The sequence below is a fragment of the Oncorhynchus masou genome, chromosome 33, assembly GCF_036934945.1.
Source record: "Oncorhynchus masou masou isolate Uvic2021 chromosome 33, UVic_Omas_1.1, whole genome shotgun sequence".
In the NCBI taxonomy this organism is placed as follows: Eukaryota; Metazoa; Chordata; class Actinopteri; order Salmoniformes; family Salmonidae; genus Oncorhynchus; species Oncorhynchus masou.
The window spans coordinates 44,451,518-44,469,278 of record NC_088244.1 but is presented as its reverse complement, the minus strand read 5'-3'; the positions used below and the strand labels follow the sequence as shown (position 1 = coordinate 44,469,278).

General features: G+C 47.2%; 1 protein-coding gene across 4 annotated transcripts in view; it reads left to right on the top strand.

The window, feature by feature from the left end:
* Nucleotides 1-17,761, top strand: part of LOC135527404 (phosphatidylinositol 3,4,5-trisphosphate-dependent Rac exchanger 1 protein-like) — a 151,586-nt gene that overhangs the window by 66,174 nt on the left and 67,651 nt on the right. For all 4 annotated transcript variants that reach the window (XM_064955932.1, XM_064955931.1, XM_064955930.1 and 1 more), the window contains exon 11: nucleotides 953-1,053. In XM_064955932.1, the coding sequence (XP_064812004.1) occupies nucleotides 953-1,053 (101 nt within the window). The remainder of the gene's footprint in view (nucleotides 1-952; nucleotides 1,054-17,761) is intronic.

Here is a 17,761-nt window from a genome sequence, read left to right as displayed (position 1 = left end):
TACAGTCTGAGGAGAGAAAATGCTATATTTAAATATGAGGAGGCTTGGATATGAATGGTGCTACAAAAGCCATGAATACAAATTGGCACATTTTGGAGGGAGTGAGAGCGAGAAAGAGGGTGTTTAAGGCTGGTGGGAGGGAGAGGACACTGGGAGCAAGGGAGAAGGGGCAGAGGGATAGAAAGGGTTAGGAGATGTGGAATAGGGGGTAAAGAAGGGAAGCGGGAGAGATGAATGAAAGGGAAGAGAGAAGGCACCTCCGTACCTTTTGGGAGCGCTTATCTGTTACAATGGGTTTTAAAAGGTGTGTGTGTGTGTGTGTGTGTGTGCCATTATATAATTCAGGTGACTGCATACGGTCTAAGGTGAATAGCACTAATTTTCAGAATCAGTAGTGTCAATGCCAGGCTGAAACAAAAAGCCTGCACAACCTTTGCCTCTCCCAGAACTGTAGTTGCCCTTCTCATTTTGAACTATCCTTGCCTAAAGCTATATCTGTATTCTATACCAGTGGTTCCCAACAAGGGGTACTAGGACCCCTAGGGGTACTTGAAAAGACTGAAATGCACATGAGAAGGTACTTAAAGGGTAGTCCGGGCAGAGAAAAAACAAGTCAGGCTGGACTCCAGGAAGACCAGCAGTCATCATGGCATCAGGAAATGGGGATCTCAATAATGAATAATTCATTAATTTCATTATTGGGTTCCCCATTTGCTGATGCCATGATGACTGCTAGTCTTCCTGGGGTCCAGTCTGACTGTATCCCATGCTATTGGGTCTGTGTGGCTCAGGGTTCGATTCCAGCTGGGGCCACATTATACAGAAAATGTATGCACTCACTTTGGATGAAAGCATCTTCTAATGGCATTTGGTCTGTCTTTTAAACTCTTAACACCATGTTTATTTATGTTACACCTTATTATACTAAAGTATTGTGTCCTTGTAACCACAGTGAGTTTGTGTCGTGGCTGATGGAGAGTGGAGAGATCAGCACGCCAGACGAGGGGGTCAACTTGGGTCAAGCTCTGCTGGAGAACGGAATCATCCACCATGGTGAGAGGACAGACTCTGTCCTTAATACCATTCTGTCATTCTTTCTGGTGTCCCCCCACCCCCCTCTCACTTTTTCTCTCTGGTTCTCTTTGTCTTCCTCGTTCTCTCTCTCTCTCTCTCTCTTGCTCTCCTCTTGTTCTATATATGTTTCTCTCTAATCCTCCCACTCTCCTTTATTCTCTTCCTCTCTCTTTCCATATGCCTCATTATTTGCACTTCATGGGTGTATTTGTTTGTTTTCAGTCTCAAACTGAACTCCGTCTCAAACTTCTGTCAGTCTCATTTGATATTATTCATTTATTATTTACTCCCCTCCTGTCTTGTTGTCTCCATATTTCATTTATGTTTATTGAACCAGGTAGGCCAGTTGAGACAAGTTCTCATTTACAACTGCTACCTGGCCAAGATTAAGCAAAGCAGTGGGACAAAAACAACAACAGAGTTACACATAAACAAATGTACAGTCAATAACACAATAGAAAAATCTATGTACAGTGTGTGCAGATGTAGTAAGATTAGGGAGGTAAGGCAATAAATAGTCCATAATGCTAAATTGAAATTATTTTGCCACTAACACTGGTGTGTTAAAGTGCAGATGATGATGTGCAAGTAGAGATACTGGGGTGCAAAAAAATAAATAACATGGGGATGAGGTAGTTTACATATGGGCTGTGTACAGGTTCAGTGATCTGTAAGCTGCTCTGACAGCTGATGTTTAAAGTTAGTGAGGGAGATATAAGTCTCCAGCTTCAGTGATTTTTGCAGTTCGTTCCAGTCATTGGCAGCCGAGAACTGGAAGGAGATGTTGCCGAAAGAGGAGTTGGCTTTGGGGATGATCAGTGAGATATACCTGCTGGAGCGCGTGCTACAGGTGCGTGCTGCTATGGTGACCAGTGAGCTGAGATAAGGCAGAGCTTTACCTAGGCTTATAGATGACCTGGAGCCAGTGGGTTTGGCGACGAGTATTAAGTGAGGGCCAGCCAACGAGAGCATACAGGTCGCAGTGGTGGGTAGTGTATGGGGCTTTGGTGATAAAACAGATGGCACTGAGATAGCAAATTGGATGCAGTCTGAGTAGTGTTTGAGGCTATTTTGAAAATGACTTCTCCGAAGTCAAGGATCGATAGGATAGTCAATTTTACGAGGGTATGTTTAGCAGCATGAGTGAAAGATGTTTTTTTGCAAAATAGTAAGCCGATTCTAGATTTAATTTTGGATTGGAGATGCTTAATGTGAGTCTGGAAGGAGAGTTTACAGTCTAACAAGACACTTAGTTATTTGTAGTTGTCCACATAAGTCGGAACCATCCAGAGTAGTGATGCTAGTCAGACGGGCAGGTGTGGGCAGCAATCGGTTGAAGAGCATGCATTTAGTTTTGCTTTCATTTAAGAGCAGTTGGAGGCCACGGAAGGAGTGTTGTATGGCATTGACGCTCGTCTGGAGGTTAGTTAAGTGTCCAAAGAAGGGCCAGATGTATACTGAAGGGTGTCGTCTGCGTAGAGGTGGATCAGAGAATCACCAGCAGCAAGAGCAACATCATTGATGTATACAGAGAAAAGAGTCGGCCTGAGAATTGAACCCTGTGGCACCCCCATAGAGACTGCCAGAGGTCCGGACAACAGGCCCTCTGATTTGACACACTGAACTCTGTTGTAGAAGTAGTTGATGAACCAGGCGAGGCAGTCATTTGAGAAACCAAGGTTATTGAGTCTGCCGATAAGAATGCAGTGCTTGACAGAGTCGAAAGCCTTTGTCGGGTCAATGAAGAGAGCTGCACAGTACTGTCTTTTATCGATGGCGGTTATGATATCGTTTATCGGACTTTGAGCGTGGCTGAGGTACACCCACGACTAGCTTGGAAAGCAGATTGTATAGTGGAGAAGGTACGGTGGGATTCGAAATGGGCAGTCAGGTCTGGAGGGAACCAAGGGCTATAGCTGTTCTTAGTTCTACATTTTTTGAAAGGGGTATGCTTATTTAAGATGGTGAGGAAATTACTTTTAAAGAACGACCAGGCATCCTCAACTGATGGGATGAGGTCAATATCCTTCCAGGATACCCAGGCCAGGTCGATTAGAAAGGCCTGCTCGCTGAAGTGTTTTAGGCAGCATTTGACAGTAATGAGGGATGGTCGTTTTATTTTTTTTACCTTTATTTAACCAGGCAAGTCAGTTAAGAACAAATTCCTATTTTCAATGATGGCCTGGGAACAGTGGGTTAACTGCCTGTTCAGGGGCAGAACGACAGATTTGTACCTTGTTTGAACTCACAACCTTCCGGTTATTAGTCCAAAGCTCTAACCACTAGGCTACCCTGCCGCGGACCCAATATGGACGCAGGCAATGAGGCAGTGATTGCTGAGATCCTGGTTGAAGACAGCAGAGGTGTATTTAGAGGGAAAGTTGGTCAGGATGATATCTATGAGGGTGCCCATGTTTACGGATTTAGGGTTGTACCTCGTAGGTTCCTTGATAATTTGTGTGAAATTGAGGGCATCAAGCTTAGATGTAGGACTGCCGGGGTGCTAAACATGTCCCAGTTTAGGTCACCTAACAGTACGAACTCTGAAGATAGATGGGGGGGCAATCAATTCACATATGGTGTCCAGGGCTGAGGGGGTCTATAACAAGCGGTAACAGTGAGAGACTTATTGGATTTTTAAAAGTAGAAGCTCAAACTATTTGGGCACAGACCTGGATAGTAAGACGGGACTCTGCAGGCTCTCTCTGCTGTAGATTGCAACTCCTCCCCCTTGGCAGTTCTATCTTAACGGAAAATGTTGTAGTTGGGGATGAACATGTCAGAATTTTTGGTGGCCTTCCTAAGCCATGATTCAGACACAGCTAAGACATCAGGGTTGGAGGAGTATGCTAAAGCAGTGAATAAAACAAACTTAGGGAGGGGGCTTCTGATGTTAACATGCATGATATCAAGGCTTTTACGGTTACAGAAGTCAACTAATGATAGCGCCTGGGGAATAGGTGTAGTACTGGGGGCTACAGGGCCTGGGTTAACATCACCAGAGGAACAGAGGAGGAGTAGGAAGGGTACAGCAAAGACTATGAGAACTGGTCGTCTAGTGCATTGGGAGCAGAGAATAAAAAGAGCAGATTTCTGGGCGTGATAGAATAGATTCAGGGCACAATGTACAGACAAGGGTATGGTAGGATGTGAGTACAGTGGATGTAAACCTAGGCATTGAGTGATGATGACAGAGGTTGCATCTCTGGAGGCACCAGTTAAGCCAGGTGAGGTCTCCGCTTGAGTGGGGGGGTGGGACAAAAGGCATGTTGAGCGGGACTGAGGGTTCTACAGTGAAGTAAAACAATAAGGACTTTCCGAAACAGCAGTAGACAAGGCATATTCACATTAGAGAGTGGCACAAAGCAGTCACAGGTGTTGATCGGGAGAGCGAAGACAATAACGGGTAAATGCGATGGATGGACAGAGAGGGTCAGTCCGGTACACACAGCACCTGAGTTCAAGGCTGCGGCTGACAGATAAACACATTTATGTACCGTGTTAGTGAACAGTCCAGCAGGCATCAGCTGTGTAGCCGAGTGATCACAGGGTCCAATGAGCAGCAATAGGTGAGTCAAGGAGCCTTTCGGTAGTCACAACTATAGCCAAGAGTTAGCTGGTATACTTCGTCGGCTAGCCGGGAGATGGGCCTAGCTTGAGGCTAGCTCAAGGCTAACTGGTGCTTGCTTCGGGACAGAGGTGTCAGCCAACAATAGCCACTCGGTTGCAGCTAGCTAGCTGATGATCCGGTGTAATGGTCCAGAGCTTGCAACAGGAATCCGGTGATGTGGTAGAGAAAAGCAGTCCGATATGCTCTGGGTTTATATAGCGCTTTGCAGACTGGCAGGTATTGACCTAGGTAAAGCTGGATGGTGTCCGAGCTCAAGGTCAAGACCGCTAGCAGTGGCTAACAATGAATAGTAGCTAGTTAGCTGGCTAACTTCTGATTGAGGTTCCAGTGTCTATCCAATGAGGAATGATAGGATGGTAGGAAAAATAAAGAAATAAGAAATATTTTTCATAAATAGTTACAAAACCATTTCCCCAGGTTTATACCAGCAGACTTAGTAGCTTAGTTACAGGTTTACCGATTTAAATTATGCATTGATAACAGAACACACACACATAATGTATTTGGCGCTGACAGTGAATCACTTGGGGCCTGCCTGCATCTAACGCAATAACAGACCTAAGCTATGATAGCCGTCTCACGCCAAAACAGAGAGAAACCTGTATATTTCTTGACACTGCCTACAGTGGCCCAGTAGGCTCAAAGTCAACACTGACTGGATTGGGGGGGTGTTGTGGGATAGGACATGGGGACAGTGATGGCTTTGCCTCTGGGGTATAGGGCTGCCACTCATTAGGCACTGATCTCAAGGGGAGCACAGGTGATGGAGAATGAGATTTAGGTGACAGCAGGGAAAGAAGGCAGGGGAGAGAGACCTATTTTGTTATGGGGAGCTCAATTTGTGTGTGTCGAGTCATCAGCATCTCAAAACCAATTTCCCTGTGTTTTCCCCTTTGGACTTTTCATTTATGATTTGAAAGCTCTCAATGGGTCTCCCTTTGCACTGGCTCAATGGATGTTCTGAAAGCGTTAGTCTATACACAGCAGCAACCCTACTGGTTCAATGATTAGTGATGAATGTTTAACTAATGAACCAATCAGTTTTTGAACCCTCTCTCTCGCTCCCCCTTTGTCTCGCTCCCCCTCTCTCTCTCCATCTCGCTCTCTTCCCCATCTCTATCACTCTCTTCCGATCTCTCTCTTCTTCAAATCAAATCAAATCACATTTTATTTGTCACATACACATGGTTAGCAGATGTTAATGCGAGTGTAGCGAAATGCTTGTGCTTCTAGTTCCGACAATGCAGAAATAACCAACAAGTAATCTAACTAACAATTCCTAAACTACTGTCTTATACACAGTGTAAGGGGATAAAGAATATGTACTTAAGGATATATGAATGAGTGATGGTACAGAGCAGCATAGGCAAGATACAGTAGATGGTATCGAGTACAGTATATACATATGAGATGAGTATGTAAACACAGTGGCATAGTTAAAGTGGCTAGTGATACATGTATTACATAAGGATGCAGTCGATGATATAGAGTACAGTATATACGTATGCATATGAGATGAATAATGTAGGGTAAGTAACATTATATAAGGTAGCATTGTTTAAAGTGGCTAGTGATATATTTACATCATTTCCCATCAATTCCCATTATTAAAGTGGCTGGAGTTGAGTCAGTGTCAGTGTGTTGGCAGCAGCCACTCAATGTTAGTGGTGGCTGTTTAACAGTCTGATGGCCTTGAGATAGAAGCTGTGTTTCAGTCTCTCGGTCCCAGCTTTGATGCACCTGTACTGACCTCGCCTTCTGGATGATAGCGGGGTGAACAGGCAGTGGCTCGGGTGGTTGATGTCCTTGATGATCTTTATGGCCTTCCTGTAACATCGGGTGGTGTAGGTGTCCTGGAGGGCAGGTAGTTTGCCCCCGGTGATGCGTTGTGCAGACCTCACTACCCTCTGGAGAGCCTTACGGTTGAGGGCGGAGCAGTTGCCGTACCAGGCGGTGATGCAGCCCGCCAGGAGGCTCTCGATTGTGCATCTGTAGAAGTTTGTGAGTGCTTTTGGTGACACGACGAATTTCTTCAGCCTCCTGAGATTGAAGAGGCGCTGCTGCGCCTTCTTCACGATGCTGTCTGTGTGAGTGGACCAATTCAGTTTGTCTGTGATGTGTATGCCGAGGAACTTAAAACTTGCTACTCTCTCCACTACTGTTCCATCGATGTGGATAGGGGGGTGTTCCCTCTGCTGTTTCCTGAAGTCCACAATCATCTCTTTAGTTTTGTTGACGTTGAGTGTGAGGTTATTTTCCTGACACCACACTCCGAGGGCCCTCACCTCCTCGCTGTAGGCCGTCTCGTCGTTGTTGGTAATCAAGCCTACCACTGTTGTGTCGTCCGCAAACTTGATGATTGAGTTGGAGGCGTGCGTGGCCACGCAGTCGTGGGTGAACAGGGAGTACAGGAGAGGGCTCAGAACGCACCCTTGTGGGGCCCCAGTGTTGAGGATCAGCGGGGAGGAGATGTTGTTACCTACCCTCACCACCTGGGGGCGGCCCGTCAGGAAGTCCAGTACCCAGTTGCACAGGGCGGGGTCGAGACCCAGGGTCTCGAGCTTGATGACGAGCTTGGAGGGTACTATGGTGTTGAATGCTGAGCTATAGTCGATGAACAGCATTCTCACATAGGTATTCCTCTTGTCCAGATGGGTTAGGGCAGTGTGCAGTGTGGTTGAGATTGCATCGTCTGTGGACCTATTTGGGTCTAGGGTGTCAGGTAGGGTGGAGGTGATATGGTCCTTGACTAGACTCTCAAAACACTTCATGATGACGGAAGTGAGTGCTACGGGGCGGTAGTCGTTTAGCTCAGTTACCTTAGCTTTCTTGGGAACAGGAACAATGGTGGCCCTCTTGAAGCATGTGGGAACAGCAGACTGGTATAGGGATTGATTGAATATGTCCGTAAACACACCAGCCAGCTGGTCTGCGCATGCTCTGAGGTGTGCGGCTGGGGATGCAGTCTGGGCCTGCAGCCCTGCGAGGGTTAACACGTTTAAATGTTTTACTCACCTCGGCTGCAGTGAAGGAGAGACCGCATGTTTCCGTTGCAGGCCGTGTCAGTGGCACTGTATTGTCCTCAAAGCGGGCAAAAAAGTTATTTAGTCTGCATGGGAGCAAGACATCCTGGTCCGTGACTGGGCTGGATTTCTTCCTGTAGTCCATTATTGACTGTAGACCCGGCCACATGCCTCTTGTGTCTGAGCCGTTGAATTGAGATTCTACTTTGTCTCTGTACTGATGCTTAGCTTGTTTGATAGCCTTGCGGAGGGAATAGCTGCACTGTTTGTACTCGGTCATGTTACCAGACACCTTGCCCTGATTAAAAGCAGTGGTTCGCGCTTTCAGTTTCATGCGAATGCTGCCATCAATCCACGGTTTCTGGTTAGGGAATGTTTTAATCGTTGCTATGGGAACGACATCTTCAACGCACGTTCTAATGAACTCGCACACCGAATCAGCGTATTCGTCAATGTTGTTATCTGACGCAATACGAAACATGTCCCAGTCCACGTGATGGAAGCAGTCTTGGAGTGTGGAGTCAGCTTGGTCAGACCAGCGTTGGACAGACCTCAGCGTGGGAGCTTCTTGTTTTAGTTTTTGTCTGTAGGCAGGTATCAGCAAAATGGAGTCGTGGTCAGCTTTTCCGAAAGGGGGGCGGGGCAGGGCCTTATATGCGTCGCCGAAGATAGAGTAACAGTGATCCAAGGTTTTTCCACCCCTGGTTGCGCAATCGATATGCTGATAAAATTTAGGGAGTCTTGTTTTCAGATTAGCCTTGTTAAAATCCCCAGCAACAATGAATGCAGCCTCCGGATAAATGGTTTCCAGTTTGCAAAGAGTTAAATAAAGTTCGTTCAGAGCCATCGATGTGTCTGCTTGGGGGGGGAATATACGGCTGTGATTATAATCGAAGAGAATTCTCTTGGTAGATAATGCGGTCTACATTTGATTGTGAGGAATTCTAAATCAGGTGAACAGAAGGATTTGAGTTCCTGTATGTTTCTTTCATCGCACCATGTCTCGTTAGCCATAAGGCATACGCCCCCACCCCTCTCCAGTGAGCCATGTTTCCGTGAAGCACAGAACGTTACAGTCTCTGATGTCCCTCTGGAATGCTACCCTTGCTCAGATTTCATCAACCTTGTTGTCAAGAGACTGGAATTGGCAAGAAGAATGCTAGGGAGTGGTGCACGGTGTGCCCATCTCCGGAGTCTGACCAGAAGACCGCCTCGTTTCCCTCTTTTTCGGAGTCGTTTTTTTTGGGTCGATCCATTCCGTTGTCCTGTTTGTAAGGCAGAACACAGGATCCGCGTCGCGAAAAACATATTCTTGGTCGTACTGATGGTGAGTTGACGCTGATCTTATATACAGTAGTTCTTCTCGTCTGTATGTAATGAAACCTAAGATGACCTGGGGTACTCTCGCTCTCTTTCCGTCTCGCTCTCTTTTCATCTCACTCTCGCACTCCCCCTCCCTCCCTCCCTCTTGTGCTCTCTCTCGCTCCCCCCCTCTTGCGCTCTCTCTATTCCCGTCTCGCTCTCCCCCCGTCTCGTTCGTTCGCTCGCTCTCCCCCCCGTCTCGCTCGCTCTCTCCCCCCGTCTCGCTCGCTCGCTCTCTCTCTCTCCCCTGTCCCTCAGGTTGTGGCAGGAGGATACATATTTGGCTGTCAAAACTGCACATTTTGGCTTTGCACCCAATGAATATTTGATTTTTTCTTCATCTTTTATAGTTTCATATTCTTTGTATTGAATTATAATTTTTGGAAATAAATATTCTCTTAGGTCTGAATATTTGTCACAGTGTAATAGGAAATGCAGCTCTGTCTCTACCTCTCCCCTGGAGCAGAGTGAGCACAGCCTGTCCTCTCTGGACACCCAGGTTTGTCTGTGACGACCGGTCTCTATAGCCAGACTGTGCTCACTGAGTCTGTACCTCGTCAATGTTTCAGTCACAGTGGTCAGATAGTCTGCCACCAACTACTGTCTGTTTAGAGCCAAATAGCATTGAAGTTTACTTTGTTTTTTTGTGGTGTCTTTCCAATAGGTGACATATTTTTCTTTTTGTTTTGTGATGATTTGGGCCAGATTTTCTGAGTGCTGTTCTGAGGCTCTATGGGGTTGGTTTGGGTTGGTGAACTGAGCCTCAGAACCAGCTGGCTGAGGGGACTCTTCTCTTGTTTCATCTCTTGACATTGTAGAGCTGTGTGATGGAATGTTTTGGTTGCTTGTTTTTAGATGCTTTTAAAATTTGATGGTTCTTTTTCTTTTCGAATGAGGAGGGGGTATTGGCCCAATTCTGCTCTACATGCATTATTTTGAGTTTTTCTTTGAACTTGCAATACAGTCTTGCATGCAGTATTTCAATTGGATGTTTGTCCCATTTGGTGAATTCATTATTAGAGATTGGACCCCATACTTCACTGCCTTATAGAGCAATTGGTTCTATAACTGATTGGAAAATTGAGCCAGATTCTAATTGGAATTTCGATTTTAATGTTCCTTTTAATGGCATAGAATGCTCTTCTTTCTTTGTCTCTCAGCTCATTCACAACCATGTGAAAGCTACCCGAGTTGCTGATATTTAATCCTAGGTATGGTGTGTTCTAATAGAACTGTGTCCAAATAGAATTTATATTTGTCACATTTACATTTACATTTAAGTCATTTAGCAGACGCTCTTATCCAGAGCGACTTACAAATTGGTGAATTCACCTTCTGACATCAGTGGAACAGCCACTTTACAATAGTGCATCTAAATCATTTAAGGGGGGGGGGGGGGGGGTGAGAAGGATTGCTTTATCCTATCCTAGGTATTCCTTGAAGAGGTGGGGTTTCAGGTGTCTCCGGAAGGTGGTGATTGACTGTTTTGACTGGGCTGAGCGGGAACTGTACTTCCTCAGTGGTAGGGAGGCGAGCAGGCCAGAGGTGGATGAACGCAGTGCCCTTGTTTGGGTGTAGGGCCTGATCAGAGCCTGGAGGTACTGCGGTGCCGTTCCCCTCACAGCTCCGTAGGCAAGCACCATGGTCTTGTAGCGGATGCGAGCTTCAACTGGAAGCCAGTGGAGAGAGCGGAGGAGCGGGGTGACGTGAGAGAACTTGGGAAGGTTGAACACCAGACGGGCTGCGGCGTTCTGGATGAGTTGTAGGGGTTTAATGGCACAGGCAGGGAGCCCAGCCAACAGCGAGTTGCAGTAATCCAGACGGGAGATGACAAGTGCCTGGATTAGGACCTGCGCCGCTTCCTGTGTGAGGCAGGGGCGTACTCTGCGGATGTTGTAGAGCATGAACCTACAGGAACGGGCCACCGCCTTGATGTTAGTTGAGAACGACAGGGTGTTGTCCAGGATCACGCCAAGGTTCTTAGCGCTCTGGGAGGAGGAAACAATGGAGTTGTCAACCGTGATGGCGAGATCATGGAACGGGCAGTCCTTCCCCGGGAGGAAGAGCAGCTCCGTCTTGCCGAGGTTCAGCTTGAGGTGGTGATCCGTCATCCACACTGATATGTCTGCCAGACATGCAGAGATGCGATTCGCCACCTGGTCATCAGAAGGGGGAAAGGAGAGATTAATTGTGTGTCGTCTGCATAGCAATGATAGGAGAGACCATGTGAGGTTATGACAGAGCCAAGTGACTTGGTGTATAGCGAGAATAGGAGAGGGCCTAGAACAGAGCCCTGGGGGACACCAGTGGTGAGAGCGCGTGGCGAGGAGACAGATTCTCGCCACGCCACCTGGTAGGAGCGACCTGTCAGGTAGGACGCAATCCAAGCGTGGGCCGCACCGGAGATGCCCAACTCGGAGAGGGTGGAGAGGAGGATCTGATGGTTCACAGTGTCGAAGGCAGCCGATAGGTCTAGAAGGATGAGAGCAGAGGAGAGAGAGTTAGCTTTAGCAGTGCGGAGCGCCTCCGTGATACAGAGAAGAGCAGTCTCAGTTGAATGACTAGTCTTGAAACCTGACTGATTTGGATCAAGAAGGTCATTCTGAGAGAGATAGCGGGAGAGCTGGCCAAGGACGGCACGTTCAAGAGTTTTGGAGAAAAAAAAGAAAGAAGGGATACTGGTCTGTAGTTGTTGACATCGGAGGGATCGAGTGTAGGTTTTTTCAGAAGGGGTGCAACTCTCGCTCTCTTGAAGACGGAAGGGACGTAGCCAGCGGTCAGGGATGAGTTGATGAGCGAGGTGAGGTAAGGGAGAAGGTCTCCGGAAATGGTCTGGAGAAGAGAGGAGGGGATAGGGTCAAGCGGGCAGGTTGTTGGGCGGCCGGCCGTCACAAGAAGCGAGATTTCATCTGGAGAGAGAGGGGAGAAAGAGGTCAGAGCACAGGGTAGGGCAGTGTGAGCAGAACCAGCGGTGTTGTTTGACTTAGCAAACGAGGATCGGATGTCGTCGACCTTCTTTTCAAAATGGTTGACGAAGTCATCTGCAGAGAGGGAGGAGGGGGGGGAGGGGGAGGAGGATTCAGAAGGGAGGAGAAGGTGGCAAAGAGCTTCCTAGGGTTAGAGGCAGATGCTTGGAATTTAGAGTGGAAGAAAGTGGCTTTAGCAGCAGAGACAGAGGAGGAAAATGTAGAGAGGAGGGAGTGAAAGGATGCCAGGTCCGCAGTGAGGCGAGTTTTCCTCCATTTCCGCTCGGCTGCCCGGAGCACTGTTCTGTGAGCTCGCAATGAGTCGTCGAGCCACGGAGCGGGAGGGGAGGACCGAGCCGGCCTGGAGGATAGGGGACATAGAGAGTCAAAGGATGCAGAAAGGGAAGAGAGGAGGGTTGAGGAGGCAGAATCAGGAGATAGGTTGGAGAAGGTATGAGCAGAGGGAAGAGATGATAGGATGGAAGAGGAGAGAGTAGCGGGGGAGAGAGAGCGAAGGTTGGGACGGCGCGATACCATCCGAGTAGGGGCAGTGTGGGAAGTGTTGGATGAGAGCGAGAGGGAAAAGGATACAAGGTAGTGGTCGGAGACTTGGAGGGGAGTTGCAATGAGGTTAGTGGAAGAACAGCATCTAGTAAAGATGAGGTCGAGCGTATTGCCTGCCTTGTGAGTAGGGGGGGACGGTGAGAGGGTGAGGTCAAAAGAGGAGAGGAGTGGAAAGAAGGAGGCAGAGAGGAATGAGTCAAAGGTAGACGTCGGGAGGTTAAAGTCGCCCAGGACTGTGAGAGGTGAGCCGTCCTCAGGAAAGGAGCTTATCAAGGCATCAAGCTCATTGATGAACTCTCCGAGGGAACCTGGAGGGCGATAAATGATAAGGATGTTAAGCTTGAAAGGGCTGGTAACTGTGACAGCATGGAATTCAAAGGAGGCGATAGACAGATGGGTAAGGGGAGAGAGAGAATGACCACTTGGGAGAGATGAGGATCCCGGTGCCACCACCCCGCTGACCAGAAGCTCTCGGGGTGTGCGAGAACACGTGGGCGGACGAAGAGAGAGCAGTAGGAGTAGCAGTGTTGTCTGTGGTGATCCATGTTTCCGTCAGTGCCAAGAAGTCGAGGGACTGGAGGGAGGCATAGGCTGAGATGAACTCTGCCTTGTTGGCCGCAGATCGGCAGTTCCAGAGGCTACCGGAGACCTGGAACTCCACGTGGGTCGTGCGCGCTGGGACCACCAGATTAGGGTGGCCGCGGCCACGCGGTGTGGAGCGTTTGTATGGTCTGTGCAGAGAGGAGAGAACAGGGATAGATAGACACATAGTTGACAGGCTACAGAAGAGGCTACGCTAATGCAAAGGAGATTGGAATGACAAGTGGACTACACTTATCGAATGTTCAGAACGTTAAGCTTACGTAGCAAGAATCTTATTGACTAAAATGATTGAAATGATACAGTACTGCTGGAGTAGGCTAGCTGGCAGTGGCTACGTTGTTGACACTACACTAATCAAGTCGTTCCGTCGAGTGTAATAGTTTCTACAGTGCTGCTATTCGGGGGCTAGCTGGCTAGCTAGTAGTGTTGATTACGTAACGTTACGTTAAAAGAACGACAATAGCTGGCTAGCTAACCTAGAAAATCGCTCCAGACTACACAATTGTCTTAGATACAAAGACGGCTATGTAGCTAGCTAGCTACGATCAAACAAATCAAACCGTTGGACTGTAATGAAGTGAAATGAAAATGTGATACTACCTGTGGAGCGAGGCGGAATGTTGACCGGGTTGTTGAAGTTCAATTCGGAAGACATTGGCTAGCTGTTGGCTAGCTAGCTAGCAGTGACTCCTGCGGACCGAAGTGTAGATGCGACCGCTCGCTCCAACCCGGAACCGAAGATTTCCAGATCTTCTTTGGAATATCATTATATTTGTTTTTGTTTTAGGTTAAAGGTCAGAGCCCAGGTCTGACAGAACCTGTGAAGACGATCTAGGTGCTGCTGTAACCCCTCTTTTAGTGGGAGACCGCAGCACCAGGTCATCTGCGTACAGCAGACACTTGATTTCAATGTTGTGTGGGGTGATACCAGGTGCTTCCGATTCTTCTAATGTTTTTGCCAATTTATTAATGTAGATGTTAAATAGTGTTGGACTTATTGGGCAGCCCTGTTTCACTCCATGTCCCTGAGAGAAGAATTATGTTTGCTTGTTGCCAATTTTAACCACACATTTGTTTTTAGTGTACATTGATTTAATAACATACGTTTTCCCTCCAATACCACTTTCTATTAGTTTATTAAAAAAAGACCTTTGTGCCAAATTGAACCAAATGATTTTTTAATATCTAGAAAACATGAGTAGATTTTGCCTTTGTTTTGGTTTACTTGTTTGTCAATTAGTGTGGAGGGTGTAAATGTGGTCTGTTGTACGATCATTTTTTAGAAATCCAGTCTGGCTTCTGCTCAGAACGTTGTGTTCATCAAGGAAATGATGTAGTCTGCTATTTATAACACGGCAGATCATTTTCCCTTGTTGCTGTTAACACAAATTCCTCTAATTATTTGGGTCAAATTTGTCTCTATTTTTATAGATTGGTGTGATCAATCTCCAAATATCGGGGAAAATACCTGCAGTGAGGATAATGTTGAATAGTTTGAGTATAGCAGATTTGAATTTGTGGTCTGTATATTTGATCATTGAATTTAAAATACCATCAGCACCACAGGCCTTTTTGGGTTGGAGAGTGCATAGTTTCTCCAATAATTCTTCTTCTGTATTGGGGTATCCACAGGATTCTGATAGTCTTTGACTGCTGATTCAAGCATTTTTATTGAATATCTTTTTGTTCTGGGCTCTTTCCTATATTGCTGTAGAGGTTTGCAAATTGCCATTTCCTCCTGATGAAGTTTACTTAATTTATTCCAATTCTCCTAGAAATGGTTTGATTATATGGATTCCTCAATTACATCCAGCTGTTTTCTAATGTGCTGTTCTTTTTTGTTTTCAGGGTGTGTTTGTATTGCTTCAGTGTTTCCCCATAATTGAAGGCGTACATTTTTGTTGTCTGGTTCTCTGTGTTTCTGAATAGATATATTTCTCAATTACTTAGATTTTTGCAATCATTATCAAACCATTTTTCATTATCTGTTATTTCTGGTTTGCTCTTATGCTTCTTTAGATTAGCCAAGGAGGCTAATTTGTTGAATATAAAGTTTATGTTCCAAACGGCCAAATGTACACCTTCGTTGCTGTAGGATGTTAAGGCTAAAACATTTTCCAGGAGAGATTGTATTTTTTGGCTACTAATTGCTTTTTGGTAGATGTCTGTACTGTTTGCACTCCATCTATAGGTCTGTCTAGTACCATGTCATTTATTGGGCTGTGATGCTTCATGGTTGGGTTCTGCTCTTCTCAGATACACTGTGGTCTGAGAGAGGTGTTAGTGGGCTGACTGTGAAGGCTCTGAGAGACGCTGGGTTTAGGTCAGTGAGGAAGTAGTCTACAGTGCTGCTGCCAAGGGATGAGGTGTAGGTGTACCTACCAAAAGAGTCCCCTCTCAGCCTACCATTGACTATGTACAGACCCAGTGTTCGACAGAGCTTCACGAGCTGTACTCCATTTTTCTTTTTCACTTTGTCATAATTGTTTCTGTGGGGGTATTTGGGGAGGGAATGGTTGTTGCTTCCTGGTAGGTGTTTATCTCCATGACTGATAATAGTGTCTTGTTCTTCTGCTGTTCTAGCATTCAGGTCTCCACAGACCAGTACGTTGCCTTGGGCCTGAAAGGGACTAATTCCCCCCCTCTAGAATGGAGAAACTCTCTTCATTGAAGTAGGGTGACTCTGAGGGGGGAAATGTATGTGGCACAGAGGAAAACGGTTTTTATCTGTCAAGATAGCCTCCTTGTTGATTTTTAACCAGATGAAGAATTCTCCTGTTTTGATCAATTCGATTGATTTAATTAGTTCAGATTTATTTATACCATATTAGCCTTCCCCCTGAGTCTCTGCCCTGTCCTGAGTCTCTGCCCTGTCCTGAGTCTCTGCCCTGTCCTGAGTCTCTGCCCTGTCCTGAGTCTCTGCCCTGTCCTGAGTCTCTGCCCTGTCTGATTCATTTTAATTTAGTGGATGGTATGATGATCTCCCTATAACCTAGTGGACAGCCAGTGGAAACATCACCTCTGCACCATGTTTCCTGTAGTACTACAATATCAACATCATCAATTTCTTTCAGGAAGTCTGGGTTTCTGCTCTTTAGTCCAAAAGCAGAGGACTTCAATCCTTGTAAATTCCAACATGTAATGTAAAAATGTACCTTCAAAATGAGACAAACACTCACAATCAAACAATAACTATTAAAATAGGATTTTTCAATTAAAAAGAGAACTCTTATGATTTGTTTATCAGTTAAGATATTATTTGTGTCATGACACTTGGGTGGATGGAGTGTGAGGATGGTGGAGTTCTTGTGCTCATCTTACCATGACCCTCGGCCTATCACATGTGAGCATCCATGACCCTCGGCCTATCACATGTGAGCATAGTAGACTCCGCATTTGTTTAATGTCACTCATTTGGTTGGTGGGGGCTGGGCCAGTTGCTCCTCTCACAGCCTGTGTGTAGCTCTGCCTGCTGGGCTGGGGCTCCTCCAAGTGTGGGTCTGCGGTGGGGGGCAGGGGGGTGGGAGGCCTCGCCTGGGTGGCTCTGAAGCTGGGCTGGGGGGTCTGTGCTGTGCTGGCTGTGGTGGGCATTGAGGTTGGTGGTGCTGTGGTCGTGGCTGGGGGGTCCAGGGTGCTGGTCCGGGTTTTGTCTCGGTGATCTCAGCGGTGTGGAGATTGCTCCTCTGTTCCTGGGTGGCGAGGTCGGGCTGCGGTTTAAAGCGACGTCCTTGAGTCTTGGCAAGGATGGGGACTGTCTCCCTGTACAGGTGAACATGGTCATCGAGACAGTCCAGATCGAGGGTGGGATGGTGGGCCAGGTGTACATTGGGTCACAGGTCACAGCCCCAGGAGAGGCTGGCGTTTATTCTTTGGATTGTGGCAGGGTGGAAGTCCTTCCTCTGTAGAAGGGTTGACAGCGCGATTCTTGAGTTGGGAAAGATTGCGGAGGCCTTCTCGATCACTCCCCGTAGTGAAGTCGCCACCCTCTTCTGCTGAGCACGCAGGTCGTTGCTTCCGGTGTGTATGGTTATGTGGCTTGGCAACCCGAGATGGGCCTTATCGAGCAGCTCCATGGCACTCTTTGTTGGACACCACACCTTTCTCGTTTTGTGTCTAGGGAAAAGTTTCTTCTCCTGAACTAACTTCCCATTTGAGTCCATCAACATGACGATGTCAGCAAATATTTCTTCAGGACTGGAGGGGGCAGAAGGGGGGGCTGGTGGGTGTTGGAGCTGGGGTGTGGCTGGTCTGTGCCGGTGCCACTGTCAGTGGGAGGCTGTTCTGTGGGTTGGGGAGGAGGGGTGCAGCAGGCAGGTCTGGGGAAACCTGGATGGTTGAGCTGGGCTCCTCTGCTGTATGAGGGCAGGTCATAGAGTGGTCTAGCTGCTCCTGCAGCCTGTCCTCTGTTCTCTTTCTCTCCTGCAGCTCCTCTCTTAGTGTGGTCAGATCATTATTACTGCTCTGCCTGTCTTTTTGGAGCTCTCTTACCTCCTTTGTTAGATCAGCCAGCTCTCTCTTGAGTCTGTCTCTCTCTTGCT